This window comes from Melospiza melodia, chromosome 12 (assembly GCF_035770615.1).
Source record: "Melospiza melodia melodia isolate bMelMel2 chromosome 12, bMelMel2.pri, whole genome shotgun sequence".
In the NCBI taxonomy this organism is placed as follows: Eukaryota; Metazoa; Chordata; class Aves; order Passeriformes; family Passerellidae; genus Melospiza; species Melospiza melodia.
The window spans coordinates 23,458,443-23,473,055 of record NC_086205.1 but is presented as its reverse complement, the minus strand read 5'-3'; the positions used below and the strand labels follow the sequence as shown (position 1 = coordinate 23,473,055).

Below are 14,613 nucleotides of genomic sequence, written 5' to 3'. Positions count from 1 at the left end.
GTATTACAGACCCTTGGCTAGCTCTGAATTATTTGTTTGATGTCATATTTATTATAGTTTTTTAATCACATGAAAAAGAAATTATTTAAAAATTAAATACTGGAAAAAGAAGGGTAGAAGGAGACAGACATTCTTTGAAAGCAAATAATGAAAATAGAACATTTTTTCTAGAGGTCCAGTAGAAACCTCTGTGGAATTCTTTTAATAAAGGATGGGCAGTTATCAATCTGATCCAGTGAATGATATAGTCTCTGATTAGTCCCAGATATCCCTCCATGGTAAGTATAACATGTGATAAAATAATAGATAATGGTAAAAAATAGGTCCTGACTGATAAATACAGGCTTTTCTAGAGGCATGTCTCCATTTCTGTAGCCCTGGCTCTGAGCTCTGCATTGTGAGGGAGCACGAGCACTCAGAGGGGATGCCTCCCCTGCTACCCAGCTGTTGCACAAGAGTTTGTATGGAAGGGAGGGAGAGGGAGTTAGGGGATGCACAAAACCAAACCAAAACAAAAAACCCCACCTGATGGAGAAACTTCATCATGTGTTGCATATTGACAGCACATCCTGTGCTTGTAATAACAAATAATGACATTACATTCCCCAGGACTACTATTGAAGTAGCAGAATTACAGGGGGAAATAATTTTGGCTTCTTGGTGACTCAGCTGCTCGTTTCTACCTGCCTCTGAAGACCCCACGTGTTTTCCAACATTATTTGTTTCCATAACTATTAAATTATTATGTTTTGTGTGCTCTCTGGGGATGGAGAGTGCCTGGTTGGCTGCTTGGTCCCATGTCGGGTTTTGCTGTGCTCCCTCTCCACCACAGCACTTCCCACTAGGAAACAAAAGGTGGAGTGAGGGAGCAGCAGCTGTGGGAAGGCAGGGGGCACGGAGTCTGTGCTGTAAATATCCTCATGGTTACCAAGCCATGGAAAGAGCTGGGCTGCACACAGCAGGGTAACATGGCTGTTCCACCGCTGTGGTCAAATAAAACATGAGGCCATTAAAGGAAAAGCAATTTGAGTTCTCTTTACCCCATTTGTTGAATTCTTCTGTTTTGTCCTCATAATATTTTCTGCATAATCAGTTTTAGTGTTGCCTTTGGGTAGCCTGTTACCTTCTGCTGATGCTTGGTTAGGTCTTTTGCACCATATTAAGGGAGAATGTAATGCTTGGAAATTAGCAACACGTGACTGTAAAATCATAAAAGTGGTCAAGGACACTTTACAACTATTGCATTTCAAGTAACTCATATTCCTTTAACGAAGCAGAGAACCTAAATGGCAATTTAAAAAGATGTTTTCTAAATCTCCTCAATCACATCCTGCCTAGAGAAGCCATTAGCTCACTTGTTGAACTGGTTCTGGGAATTTAATGAGGGAATATATTTATGTTGCATTTTGTACTTTTATTTAATTACATTTTGTCTGAAGCTTTTAGGTTCGATATCTGAACTTAAAGTTGTTCCTTAACTTTTGCCTTCCCAACCCTGTCCCCCAGTTTCCAAAACAGTTCTTGAAAGCAGTAAAGTGTTATGTAGGCACACAGTGTCAGAAATATTCATGAGGAGAAAACGACAATTTAGTCAGGAGAAGCCTTACAGATAGACTGAATATTTTGACATCCTCGAGCCTGTGCAAAGCAGGCATTGTGGGATGAGGCTTTTGTTCCTTCTATGGTTTCACAATAAAGGTTTATTTCTGTGTAGAATGTGGGCCCTGGAGCAGCCACCATGGGATGCAGCTGCTGGGTCAGGAACCCCTCTGGTCACTGGAGTCGTGGTCAGTGTGACCAGGACATGACCACAGGGACACTGAGCATGGCTGCTGGAGCTGGAACGAGTCTCTTTCTCACAGACAGGGGCAGAAAATAGAGAGAGGACAAGGAGCTGAATAATAGGAGCTGCACATGAAGTCAGATGGAAAGAGTAAATCTTCGTAGACGTTTAATGGTGTTATATTCTAAGCTTTTGGGAAATTTTATTTGAAATTTTTTTACAACGGTAAATATAGTCTGTGCTATATCCTATTTCTATTTCATGTGAGAGAAAAATTCCCCATCTATGGCACAACACTTTACTGCTACCATTACTGCAGACTTTATAGATCAGAGATGTGTCAGCATGTTAGCTTTAGCTGTAATGCTTTTTTTTGGTGAAACCTTATGGGCCTTGCAGCCACTTTCTCATACTGACACTCATAAAACGTTCAAGTTCTCATATTTATTATTTAATTTGCTTCCTATATAAAGCAGCAGAGCTCTTTGGTACATGAATATGAAGCCAAAAATGACAGGCAGGCATGAATGGGACTAATGAGTTTTAATAATGCACATATTAGAAACTGTTAAAGGAAGTTTAATTAAGAAAAACAAGTTAAGCATGAAATTCATTTTGGAGCAAATGCAAGTAAAGTCACAGATGTACAGAATGCTAGATCACAGGAAACAACCTCTTCAAGCTGATAGATCCCTCTAATGCCAATATTGCACTCAAGTTGTAGTGTGCTCTCTGCAGTTGTGGAAAGCCTGGTAATACCAGTCAAGAGCACTTTCAGAGCTGAGTTAGAGATGCTGGGTTTGTGATTAACAAATTATGTTTATACGTCTGTGAATTTCCTGATGAGTTGGAACTTGATCTCAATTACCCTGATGAAATTGGGACCATCTTGACCATCTGATCGAGAACAAAAAAGCATGGGTTCATTTTTCTGCCACAAGGAAGTTTGCTGGTCTTTTTCTTAAAAAAAAAAAAAAATCATCTTGTTGAAGAGGTGGTTATTGATCTAGCTCTACAACAAGGGTTTTGTATGCTTGGAATTGTTACTGTATTGTATCCAGCTAGAAAAACAATTCATGGACAAATCTGAGTTCATTCAAGCATCTTTGTTTGCAGAGTTCTCCCTCAAGAAGTGGTGTTATCTGAATTCCAGCTTTTTTTATCTTGAATTACTATTTCCACCAGGAAAATACAAAAGTGATATCTTTCTTATAAATCTGATATGAAAGCTTGCCTTAGGGGCTGAACTAGCATTAAAGGTAGTATTATTGTTGGTATAATAGTTGTAATAAAGGTGGCAAAAAAATCCAATTAATTTTTCTCATGCGATTAACCACAGTGAACCAAGCGTGAGCCACAAATATATATCAGGTGAAGATCTTTGTTAACAATTCTGTAGCTAGATTTATCACCTGAATGACACAACAAAAGCACAGTTAGTTTCAGCTGTCTCTGGGTGGGTTCTGGACATTCTGCTAGAGTGATCAGATGAGAAGCACGTGTATATTTTATGAAGTATTAATCAAAGCAACTCCCACTTGACCTGATGAAATGCAATACACAGATTTTGATACTGAAGCTCTCCAATGAGAAACATCTGGGTTATTTTTTCCTCTGGGATGACCTCTGATTAACATGAGTTCAGTGGAATTTCTGCAGTAGGTCAGGGAATCTTTTTGTCCTGAAGCACAGAGCAGCCACCAACAGAACGGCCATTTGATCATTTAGCTGAATAGTTACAGTACTCAAAAGTGAGGATAATGTGTGGTCCATTTAAGAGTTAACTGTAAGCTGCTAAAAGGAATAAAGGTTCACTTCAGTGCCCATTATATTCCAAGCCAGTGCATCTGTCATTTTTAATTTAAATCTGTATTACTTAGCTGTCTAAAACTTTACACATAAGTGACAGAGTTACCCATTCTTTCTGTTATGGGTAAAATCACCATTTCGTTACCTACTTATTGTGCAAAATGTCAGACAGCTCTAGTCTGCATTAAAAAATTGTAGTCAACTTCTGGTAATACAAACAATTACTTCAGATAAGAAGTAGAACTATTTTAAGAAAAATGATTTATTGATATGAGTAAATGGAAGATTATAAGACTTAACAGATCCTCTCCTCATAGGCTTAATTTGTCTAATTAAAAAACAGTGTAATAGAAAATTTTGATCAGAAGTCTTCCTGTTTTGGCAAAGAAAGATGCAGAATTTTTTCAAAGTGATTTTTGATCATGAAAATAGGTGTTAATAAGCATTAGTGAATATACCCACTAACAGCAAAGAACAAAAATTTGGTGCAGTTGAAAAATACATCGCAATTTAAAGGACTCTAATGACATCTACCCATTTAAATTCAACTTTTCACTAATTTTGAAGCACTGCATCAAATACTTTATGCTACAATACTTAAATACTATATTTTTCACTAATTAGTTATGAGACCTAGTGGTCAAAACATCATATTAAATCAAGGTGAGGGCACTCAGGAATCAGTTTCTCTGAGAATCAGTTTCTCTGATCTAGGAGTGGTATATTTACACAACATGTAGCATCTGGAAATCCTTTCCACTGGGTTGTTTGTGTTCCCATGTAACATAACCCTTGTAATCTCATCCTAACGTGGGGTGGGACTGAGAGCCCATGAGGATGATGTCTTATTCATACCTTTGTTGGCCTTCTTGGCAGAGGTTCTGCATCTCAATAGGGCTGGATTTGGAGCAGCTTTGTGGGGTAACCAGACTTGTGGCTGCTCTGAGGTGGAGGGGGTGCTGGCGTGTGGGATCTGACCAAACCCCACCAGAGCTGTACCCTTCTTACACAAATTACATATTGCATTCATATATTATCATTTCATACACATGTTTTTTTTAATGAATGCAGTTTATTTGTTGAGCTAAACCCATGCAAATCCTATCCTTTTGAGAAAGTGTTTAGGACAGTATGCAAGAGCAGTATCTGCTTTAAAATATTTCACAGAATGGATTGGGTTGGAAGGGGGATCTAAAGGTCATCTAAGTTTGGTAGACCTTCCCCTCCAGGCTCCTCAAAATCCCATCAATCTGGTGGGTTTTTTTCTACCAAGTTGAGAGAAAATACACTGTATTTGGAACTTGCTTCCCTTGCTAACTGGAAACAGAAAAGAAGAGATGGGGAATTTTGTGCTGCATCTCCTGAGGGTTTGTCTGCCCATGTTTACAATTGGTGTGTCACACCAACACAGTGTTCACCCTCATCTTTCCTCTAATGGTCTCTGTACCACTGTCCATGTTCCTGCTTGGCTTCATGGCATATTTCAGGACAAGGATTTCCTCTTACAGACATGAAACATCTCTGGGCTCTTAGTTCTAAGGAGAAACTGCTGTAAGTAAAAATGGATGCAAATGTAGCTGGTTCTGCAAAGTAGCACTTGTGTTTTCGAATGAAGTGGAGTTGTGTGGTGTTCCAAACTCTTGCAATCACTTTGAATATTTGTGCAACTGGGATTTTCTAGCAAAGTGGAAGTGGAAAGGAATTTTTTGAGCAGGAATATCAAATCACAGAATACACCTCCAGCTGAAAAGAAAACAGCATTTTTGAGGGTTTGGGGAGATTTTTTTCTTAACAATAATAGCCTTTGCATGTGCTAAAGCTGACATATGGCCAGAAGCCTTGGATGTCACCAAAGGTTTTATTAATCCATTGGAGCTGTTGATAGGTGGTACAGATCAAACCATCCCTTAAGATTTGAAGGTCTGGGCATGGGTAACAAAGAGGAGTTGCACTGCTGCAGATGTGACCCATTGTGGGGTGCCCTGTGTCATTGGAAATGCAAAGATGCATTGAAGCTCTCTTGGATTGTTCACTCCTCAGCATACTAAATGCTTCTCTAAAGTATTTCAGAATCTGAGCTATAAAGTAATTTGAATTCAGAAAGGAAGATAATAAAATAATAGATAGAAAAAAAACTCTGTATAGTATAGACTGTTTGAAAGAGCATGAAAGTCTTTATCAAATACCTTTTACAGTAGAATTCATTTGTGTTACCACAGGGAGCAATTGTGATCCTCAAATCAAGACAGCAGAAAAATCTGAAAAGGTTTCTCCTCCTCCTCCTCAGATCCACATTATTTTGATGCTGAATCTTGTCCCAGATTTATCATTGCTACTCTTTGGTTCATTTGTCTGCTTCTCTCCCTGATCATTCCTGTTTATTCCTTCTCCTTTTTTCCTCCACTGTTTCCTTTTCAACTGAGTCCAAATACCAAGGGAAAGTCCTGTGCAGATTACCTGCAGAAATACTGGGGGGAATTTTGTCCAGCATTAACTCTCAACATGTTCCTGGCCAGTTTCCCTGCTTGGCCTTGCACCTCGTGCTCAAAATGAAATTTTGTCAGGAAAGTCTCAAAAGATTTGATAAATCTCAGTCTTTTCATTTGCGTTGAGTTTGTGGTTTTGATGTGATAGCTTCAGGGCAGCCCATGACAGGCTTGAATGTCTGACCTCTCAGTCTTGAAAATAAACTGTTACTTAGACATTTAAAAAGAAAGGCTTGAAAAGAGCAAACCCAAAATTCAAGTTACAAATACAATGAAAATATGTTGATTCAAATTGTTGACAATTTTCTGCCCTTTGTAGCCTATCCATGAATTCATGGAGGCTACTGCCCCACAGGTAATTAACTACGAGTAGCAAACTCAGAACTGAATTATATTCTTAACTTTTTAACATCCTGTCTCAGAGTAAAACCTTATCCATGGGAGGCAAACCAGAACTGCAGATCACAGCAGAGCTGTTCAGCTGCAAAGACAAACCAGCAGATGGACAAGCTTAGAAATATAGCCCAGCTTTGGAACTGGCTTTGAGTTTACATTGAATTTACCATTTGAGGCATCAAAATTGTATTACAAGGTTTCTTTAGAACTGAAAACAGGTGCTAAATAGAAAATAGATGCTAAATTAGTAGCATCTTGTTAATTTTGCACATCAAACAAACCCAGCCCCTTAAAATGAAGAAGGATGTTTTTGCTTGGCACTTCTATGCTGGATTTGTTGAACTCAGACCTTCCCCAGGCCATGTGAATTAGCTGGAAGGCTATTGAGATAAAGTTCCTGCTATTTATGAGTTTTAGAAAGAAGATACAGTACATGTTTCCATTCCTAAGAGGAAAACAAGCCCTCATGGGTTTTAAGACCCGGTGGAAAAGGCTGTGGAGATTTTTGAATACCACTAAGGAACAGGCTCCCATCTCTCCATGTGCATTGCTCAGAATGTCTGCCTGCCTACTCTGCCTTTACTATTGCTCAAGTTGTGCTCTACTCCCTCTAAAATCTGAAATGCTACAAAGCAGTAATCCTCCATGAGGGGAATGTCTGCCATTCCATGTAACTGTGTTAAAGTAAATGTAAACACACACATCAAGTTGGGGGAATTATGTTCTGCAGCTAAATTGGTGCGTTTCCAGCAAATACTGAGAATATACAGCTGGAGGATGAAGGACATAAGCCTGTTTGTTAATGCAGTTTCACAGTGAAGGTGTTAGAATTAGCAGAGAAAGGAAGGCAAAGAGAAAATTGCAGAAAAGCTTCATCTATCTCCTTATTGCCTCCTGAGATAGATTGTTCAGAGCTAAAGGAACACTAGACATGAACCAAATCTCCTGCTGTCCTATATAGCTTTTACAATCTCCTTTTTAATAACCCAAACTACAGGGTAGTCTGACTATTAGACAAGCCGTTCTTTTGAATTCTCTCCACAATGTGTATAGACATGATAAAAAAACCAATTCTCATTAAAGCTGCCAATGCTGTTTCAAAAGCAGGTGGTTTAAAATGTTTCCTATACAAAGCAAAACACATTTCTTGTGCATTACGCACTGCTTAATAGGGAGTGTAAGATTACACTGCTATGTTGTGTATAATACTGCATCTTAAATAATAGGATATTGTAAGTCATGTTGGAAATATGTTTCACATGAATATGGAAGATATAATGATATGCACTGAGCAATTTTCAGAAGTGCTGGAACACTGCCTTGTGTGACAACCTCTGAGCTAAAGTAGTTGAAAATAGCATCTGGAATTTCAGATTATACAGTCTCTGATCCTAACTGATTATTTTTTCTAGGATATTGTTCAGTCAGCATGTGGATATATGAAAGATAAGACTCCTCCTCTCCTGTGGGAATGCTTACTGTTTATGTTATAAATTAAGGATGGTAGGAATTGAGTACTCTCAACATGCATTTTCATTTTTCACCGAAGTCAGTCTTTTATGAGGAATGCAGGATTGATCTGACGTAAAAATTGTGATATACAGCTCCCTCCCTAAGCTGCCTCTTCATATCCTTTTCCAAACCAATTCTGAAAAAAAACCACAGCAACCTACAGAGGTCCAGTTGTACTTCTGTGCAAATTCAGTGTTAGCCATTCACTTCAGCAGAAGCAGACTTTGGTCCTTCATTGATGTGAACAATTCAGTCTATCTGTGAATTTCATCAGCAATCAGAAAACCTCATAAAGCATGGTAATTCAGGTTGTTATGAATAAGCACAGTAATTCATATTATATTTTAAAATTAACAAAACATATTTGTTTGTATTATAAACTGCTTTTAATGAAATAAAATTCATTTGGGTTTTCAGTGTGCCTGCCTATCTTAATTTCTCAATCTTCTGCTTTAAGGAATAATTACTTCCTTTCTGATAAATCAACTTCTGCAAACAAGGTGAAAATTGATTATGAGCTGATTAAGTTAAATAAAATATTAACATAAACACTTACGTAATGTAGCTTGGTAGTGAATTTCTTATTCTTGAACAGGTGAATTTTAAAAATGTATTTTCTGTGAGTCCTGTTTCTCCTGAGAAGTCTCTGTAAATTCAACAGGTGACATTACAGATAATCCAGTAATCAGAGTTTCACCTGCCATTTCATGGACCCATAAACTACTGCAGTTTAACTTACATGACTCTAGCCAATATTAATGTATGTAAATAACGTGTTAAACACTTAGTTATCACTCTGCCCATATTAGCCTTTTCATACTAATGATTTATTTTCATTTTCTCCAGGATATAGACCTGCGGCTAACTGGATTTGATTTATAAGAGGGGATTCTGCAGTAAATGGCTGCTCTCTTCATATTGCTGCTATGGAAAACAGAATTGTCAATAGGATGTAGTCTGATAAATAGTGCTGAGTGAAGATGCAGCTTCAATAAGTGTGAAATCAATGGAAGATACTTACCGCGTGAAAAGCCTTTTGAGATTTTTCTGACAGGCGCCTATTTAGGAAACTTGATCTGTTTCCTCCAGTCGGCCTGTTTTTACACCAGTGGATACAAATCAGATTGCTTCACTGTAGTTACACAACTAATGTGGGACCATGGCCTTCCCAAGATCCATGTGGCTGGACTGTGTATGGAGAGCGACGGCGCTCCGCCTGCTGCACACGGGATTGAACGCCACTTTCGCTTTTTCCATACTTGGATTTTTGCTCCACGACGCAGCTGTGTCCTCCCAAAAATTGGATGATACCAACCCAGTGGTAACCACCAACTTTGGCAAGATAAGGGGGATTAAGAAGGAACTTAACAATGAAATTTTGGGGCCCGTTATCCAGTTTCTCGGGGTTCCATACGCTGCCCCTCCAACAGGGGAGCGCCGCTTTCAGCCTCCTGAGCCTCCATCTCCCTGGGCAGACATCAAAAACACCACCCAGTTTGCTCCAGTGTGTCCCCAGAACATTATAGAGGGCAGGTTGCCTGAAGTCATGCTTCCCGTGTGGTTTACCAATAACTTGGATGTAGTTTCAACCTATGTGCAAGATCAGAACGAAGACTGCCTCTATTTAAATATCTATGTCCCAACCGAGGATGGTGAGTTAATAGCAGGCAAAACAGGGAGATCTTTTTATTTTCCTGTTCTACTTTCTAACAGTATTAATTCACGTGTACTGGTAGCATGCATGGCTTTCTCTGTTTGCATGCCAGCTTACTACATGTGTGCATGCTGCTTTTCTCTGTGTGCGTTTGTCCTTGCTTTTTGATTTTTATTTTCTTTAAATTTCTTTCCTTCTTTCTGTCTACACTCATTTTTTTTCCCCCCACAGCACGTGTAATTTTTAGGTCAAAGTTGGTGCCTAATTCTCATTGCCACCCACTGACTTCTGGGAAGATGCATCAACATCTTTTCCATTGCATGTGCAGGCACAACAAGTTGAGAATCTTCCGCACCTAATAAAGCAGGTCATATTTAAGTTAGATAGTGGTGTTGCATGCTCCTACTGTCTGTGACGGAGCTCCATGTTATTTTCTAGTCTTCTATTCATTTTTCAGTCAAAAGAATATCCAAGGAATGTGCCAGAAAACCCGGCAAGAAAATTTGTAGAAAAGGAGGTATGTATAAAGTGGACAAAAAAAAAAAAAAAACCCAAACAAAAAAAACCGGGGGAGAGATCGAAACCTTGCAAAAGGATAAGGAATAATACAGGTGAAAGAGACTGATTGCTGGTGCTGTGAACTGTTAGGGACTGTCTTGTCCTGGTGGAGAGGTGTTTAAAGAGAGGTCTGTGTATGACAGATGAGAAGATAATTTTGTAAAGCCAGGATCCAGTTGCACCTGAGCATCTGTGCCTGGCACTCTCTGCAGTGACAGTGCTGGCAGCTTCTCTCTTGGCCCCCGGGCTCTGGGCAGTGCCTGCAGTGGCACCAGGGGATGGGATGGTGTGTGTGGATGCAGAGCAGGGAGCTCTGTGCCCTGGGATGGGCACTGCCACCACTGGAGGGGCTGGCACAGCCCATAGCTCTCCCTTCCAGAACTATGGCATGATGGCTGGGAAGCACTATAGCAATGCAGGGCTGAGACCTGCACTGGCTTTCTCCAGGATATTCCCTGTTTTCTTGGAACAGGGTTAACTTTTCTGGAGTGTAGATGTGAAAGGTTTTTTTTCTTTTTCGTTTACGCGCTTCTAAAAGTGAGCTTTGATTTCCTTTATTCTGTGATTACAGCTCTCTTTGTCAAAGCCCAAAAACTCTTAATAGGGGTGTAGGGAACTGTTAAAATATTGTGACATGGTACTTTGGGAGCTAGACTGCTTTTGGAAGCTTTGGAAACTTGGCTTCTCCCCTTTCTGTGTTAAATACTATGGAAGAGTTTGCAGATTTCTTGGTGAATATTTGCAAATTCCTCAAGCAGTTGACATGCAACAGAGAAGGTCTATTTTGGTACTGATTCAAAGGAGGCATTTGGTGCTAATTTTGAAGCACTAATTTTGTACCATGCATGTTCATTTTTGCATCAAATGATTTTCCTTTATTGTTTTCTTTAAAATAATGTGTTACCTTAGAGCTGGACTACATGTGAATTAGAATGCTTTTTGGGGTAAACAAAGAGTACTGTAGACTTGCATAGTTGCCTATTAGCTGTAATCCCTTTATTTTTCATCCTGTTATTCCAAAACAAACACATTTTAGGAAAGCACATAGCAGAAATGTTTAGAGCTGGGCAAAACTTAACTCTTTAAACTCTGCATTAGTTTTTTAAGGCAGTATCTAGGCTGTAAATGAGGGTGGCCTTGTTCCCAAGGCTTTAGCTCTTACAGCTCCTAACTGCTGGTTGCAGCTAGCTGTTAATTATTAATTGTTAATTGTAGTTGCTCGATGCATGCTTTTTTTGAGATGTCAAAATCCACTTTCAGCGACTTAAATCAATTTGTGTTTAAAGTGTCAGGCTTTGAGGCATCCTCTGTTTTCTGTTAGGGAATTTTTTCTTGGTGCTGTAAAAGTACAATTGGTTAAGCTGGGTTCCCAGAGCTAGAAATGAAGATAATCAGGGTACTGTGAGCAACGTCACTTCTTCACACATCATTCAAGTTAGAATAACTGCTGTCATTTATATGCATTCAATTAATGTGCAGTGCTGCAGCAGTTATTACGCAGTTCATCAAGCGTGTGTAATTAGCTGAGCAACTTTCACTTCCTATCACCCAGACGCTGATTCACAAAGTCATAAATAAAGATGCAGATCCCCATCATTGTTCTCGGAGAGCATCTTTCATATGAGAGGGTATTAAAATAAAAATAATCAGAAAAATAGCAAAAGTCAAGGGAGGGAGAGCCCAGTAGCTGAGAAAGTCATGCTTATTGTCCTGTGGGCCTGAAGGAGAATAAAGAGAGTTACTTGAAATTCAGTGTGTACCTTTCCACTTAGATTCATTGCACACACAGCACAATAAAAAGCCTACCTCTTGCTGTTGACAAGTGCAGAGAGCTCCTGAATACTTTCAGCTGGGCAGCTGAGATATCTGTAGTAATGCCTGTTCTCTGAGTAAATCTCACTCTACTCACCTGTGCATAACCTGAGATTTATCCTGGGCTGGGATTGCCCCCATGGCCAGGGGCAAAAGGAGTTGCAGGACAAAGCTGCAGTAAAGTCACAGCAACTGAGCAGCACCCACAGCTGGGAAATGGCAAAGAAGAAAGGCCCTACACTCCTCTTTTGCTGGATTTTTAGGTTACAGTCATAGCATCACAGTGATGAAAATTATTGGAAGGAGAAAATCTGGAAATCAGAGGCAGACTCTTACAGCATCTTTTTAATTCATAAAGGATATGTAAGATGAAAGTGATTGAAGCAGCAACCATATGCTACCCTTACATGTGGTTTGATTCCTTCTTACCACATGAAATAGATTGAATTAAATAAATTAGTATTTATACTTAATTGTCAGCTGAGGGACATTAGAAAATTAAAAATTTTGAAGAACGGGGAGCAATCTGATTAAAATAGATGTGGAAATGAAAGGAGTTCTAGCCATGAGTCATGCTGGAGATGGTAATGAGCATTATATCCATGACCTCCTGTTGGGATTTGGATGTGCCCACAGCAGAGACTGCAGAATGATAGGCTGAAGCTGGGTGAAAAGAAATGACACAATTCAGCATGTTTTTTGCAAAACATGGAGGCATGTATTCCAGTTACTTGTCCTTCAATTTACTCATTCAAAAATAAAGAAAGGGCATCTGGTTTTGTGTCTTTCCCTTCAGGTACGTCAAGGTCAGAGGCTGCTAATTCTGTTTTGGGTATGCAGAAACTTGTGTTTGCAAGGGCTGGTTTTGGAAAATCAATGCAAAGGCATCTGAGTAATTTTGTGGGGTTTTTTGAGTTCATTTTCATAACTATATTTAATAGACCCTGGTTGTATTGTAGGTTGTACCATTTTAGTGATTGATACTAATTATATTGTCTATTGCCTGGAATTTCCTGAATTTCCTGACAAACCTTTGCAGCACTTCTAGGGATTACCTGAATAGTATTCTACTCTTTGGCATTTCAGTCCACTAAATTTACCTTATGGTCAAAACACAAATATTTTACTTGTGATCCAGAATGTTTCCTTATCTCTTAGGAGGGCAAGTGCATCCTGCTTTAGCTGCATACCTGTTGTGTTTTAATACTGTATAGTAATTTCTTTCCATTGCAATGGTTTGCACGAGGAATTTGCTAACTCGATGAAAACTGCATAAAGAAAATTTGGAAAGGATCACTTATAGCCCACTAAAAGAACCCCCAGGTGCTGTGTGCTCTGCACTTGGGATGACAGTGTGCTCTTTCTTAGGAACCTGTGCTAAAGCTTTCATGCTGCCTGAAGATGCCTCAATGTGAAAATGTGGAGCTGTAGGTGGTATATCCTCAGTGTCATGGAGCCAGGCAGATGCAGTTTTGGATAAATTAGTATTTGTAGGAGATTTAGGTGTAGAATAAGGAAAGAAATCACTTGATCCTTACTTTTATGTTTAGGAATTATCAGTGGCTCAGAGACCGCCCAATATCAGTGACTTCCCCACATGTGGATTCTGTTTCTTATTCTAGTCAGGGCAGTGAATAAATTTTAAATGCGGAGACTCATGATCTGAACTACCTCATTTGAGAGTGTAGGATTAGACAGCTCTATTAATATTTATGCCTCCTAATGGGCTACTTGATTTTCAGAGCAAAGCTCCCCACACCATACTTTCTGGGTTATGGCTGTGGTTACTATGGACGCACGGGAGCAAATGTACATACACACAAATATATTCATGGAACTGAAACACAAATCACACTGCTGTAATCTCATCCTGCTTTGATCTCCCTTTGTTTTCAATGGAGAATATGTTACATCAGTTCTGTTTTGTAAGAGGCTCTGATAACCTTAGGGCTTTAAGCTTAGCAATGTGAAATATTCTTTAGAGGACTAAGCAGAAATTTCACCTGTTACCTTGTGTTTCTGTAGAGTGATTGTTCCAGTACTCCATTTAACTACCCTAGAACTGTTTACTTATCATCAGATCTTGGAAATGAGCAATTAATAGAACTTGTGCAGCTCCTGTGGACTCCCTTAAATGAAGATCTTTCTCTAAACCCATTTCAGCTCTGAAATCAAACAGAAAAGGACAAGCTGAGACCTTTAAAATGTGTATTTCCACTGGCAAAGGTTGAGAATTTATTTTCAGTATTCCTTTTTTCTAAAGATGTAATTTAGAAAATAATATCAAAGTAATGGAAGAGTAGATGGTAAATTGTCCAAAATTACTGAAATATTCCTTTCTCTAGGGCCATGTGAATGAAAAATATGAAATCTAAGGTGTGAGCCTCCATCACTGTAGACAGAGCTCTGTCAAAATAAGTTATGTTGTCAGTAGACTAAAAACATTCCTTTGCAGACAATTGCCAGAGCTCTGGGTCTCTTGAGATTGAGTTCCAAACTTACAAAATATTCCTTTGTATGTAGTTTGGGGGACATCAATGCTTTAAAAGGGTTTATATCTTCATTAGGCCACTTTGAAGATTCCTAACAAATTATTAGCCTTT

At 39.1% G+C, this 14,613-nt stretch overlaps 1 protein-coding gene across 7 annotated transcripts in view; it reads left to right on the top strand.

Moving 5' to 3' along the window:
- Nucleotides 1-14,613, top strand: part of NLGN1 (neuroligin 1) — a 426,636-nt gene that overhangs the window by 117,757 nt on the left and 294,266 nt on the right. For all 7 annotated transcript variants that reach the window (XM_063167300.1, XM_063167301.1, XM_063167299.1 and 4 more), the window contains one exon: nucleotides 8,833-9,638. In XM_063167300.1, the coding sequence (XP_063023370.1) occupies nucleotides 9,146-9,638 (493 nt within the window). In that variant the 5' untranslated portion in view covers nucleotides 8,833-9,145. The remainder of the gene's footprint in view (nucleotides 1-8,832; nucleotides 9,639-14,613) is intronic.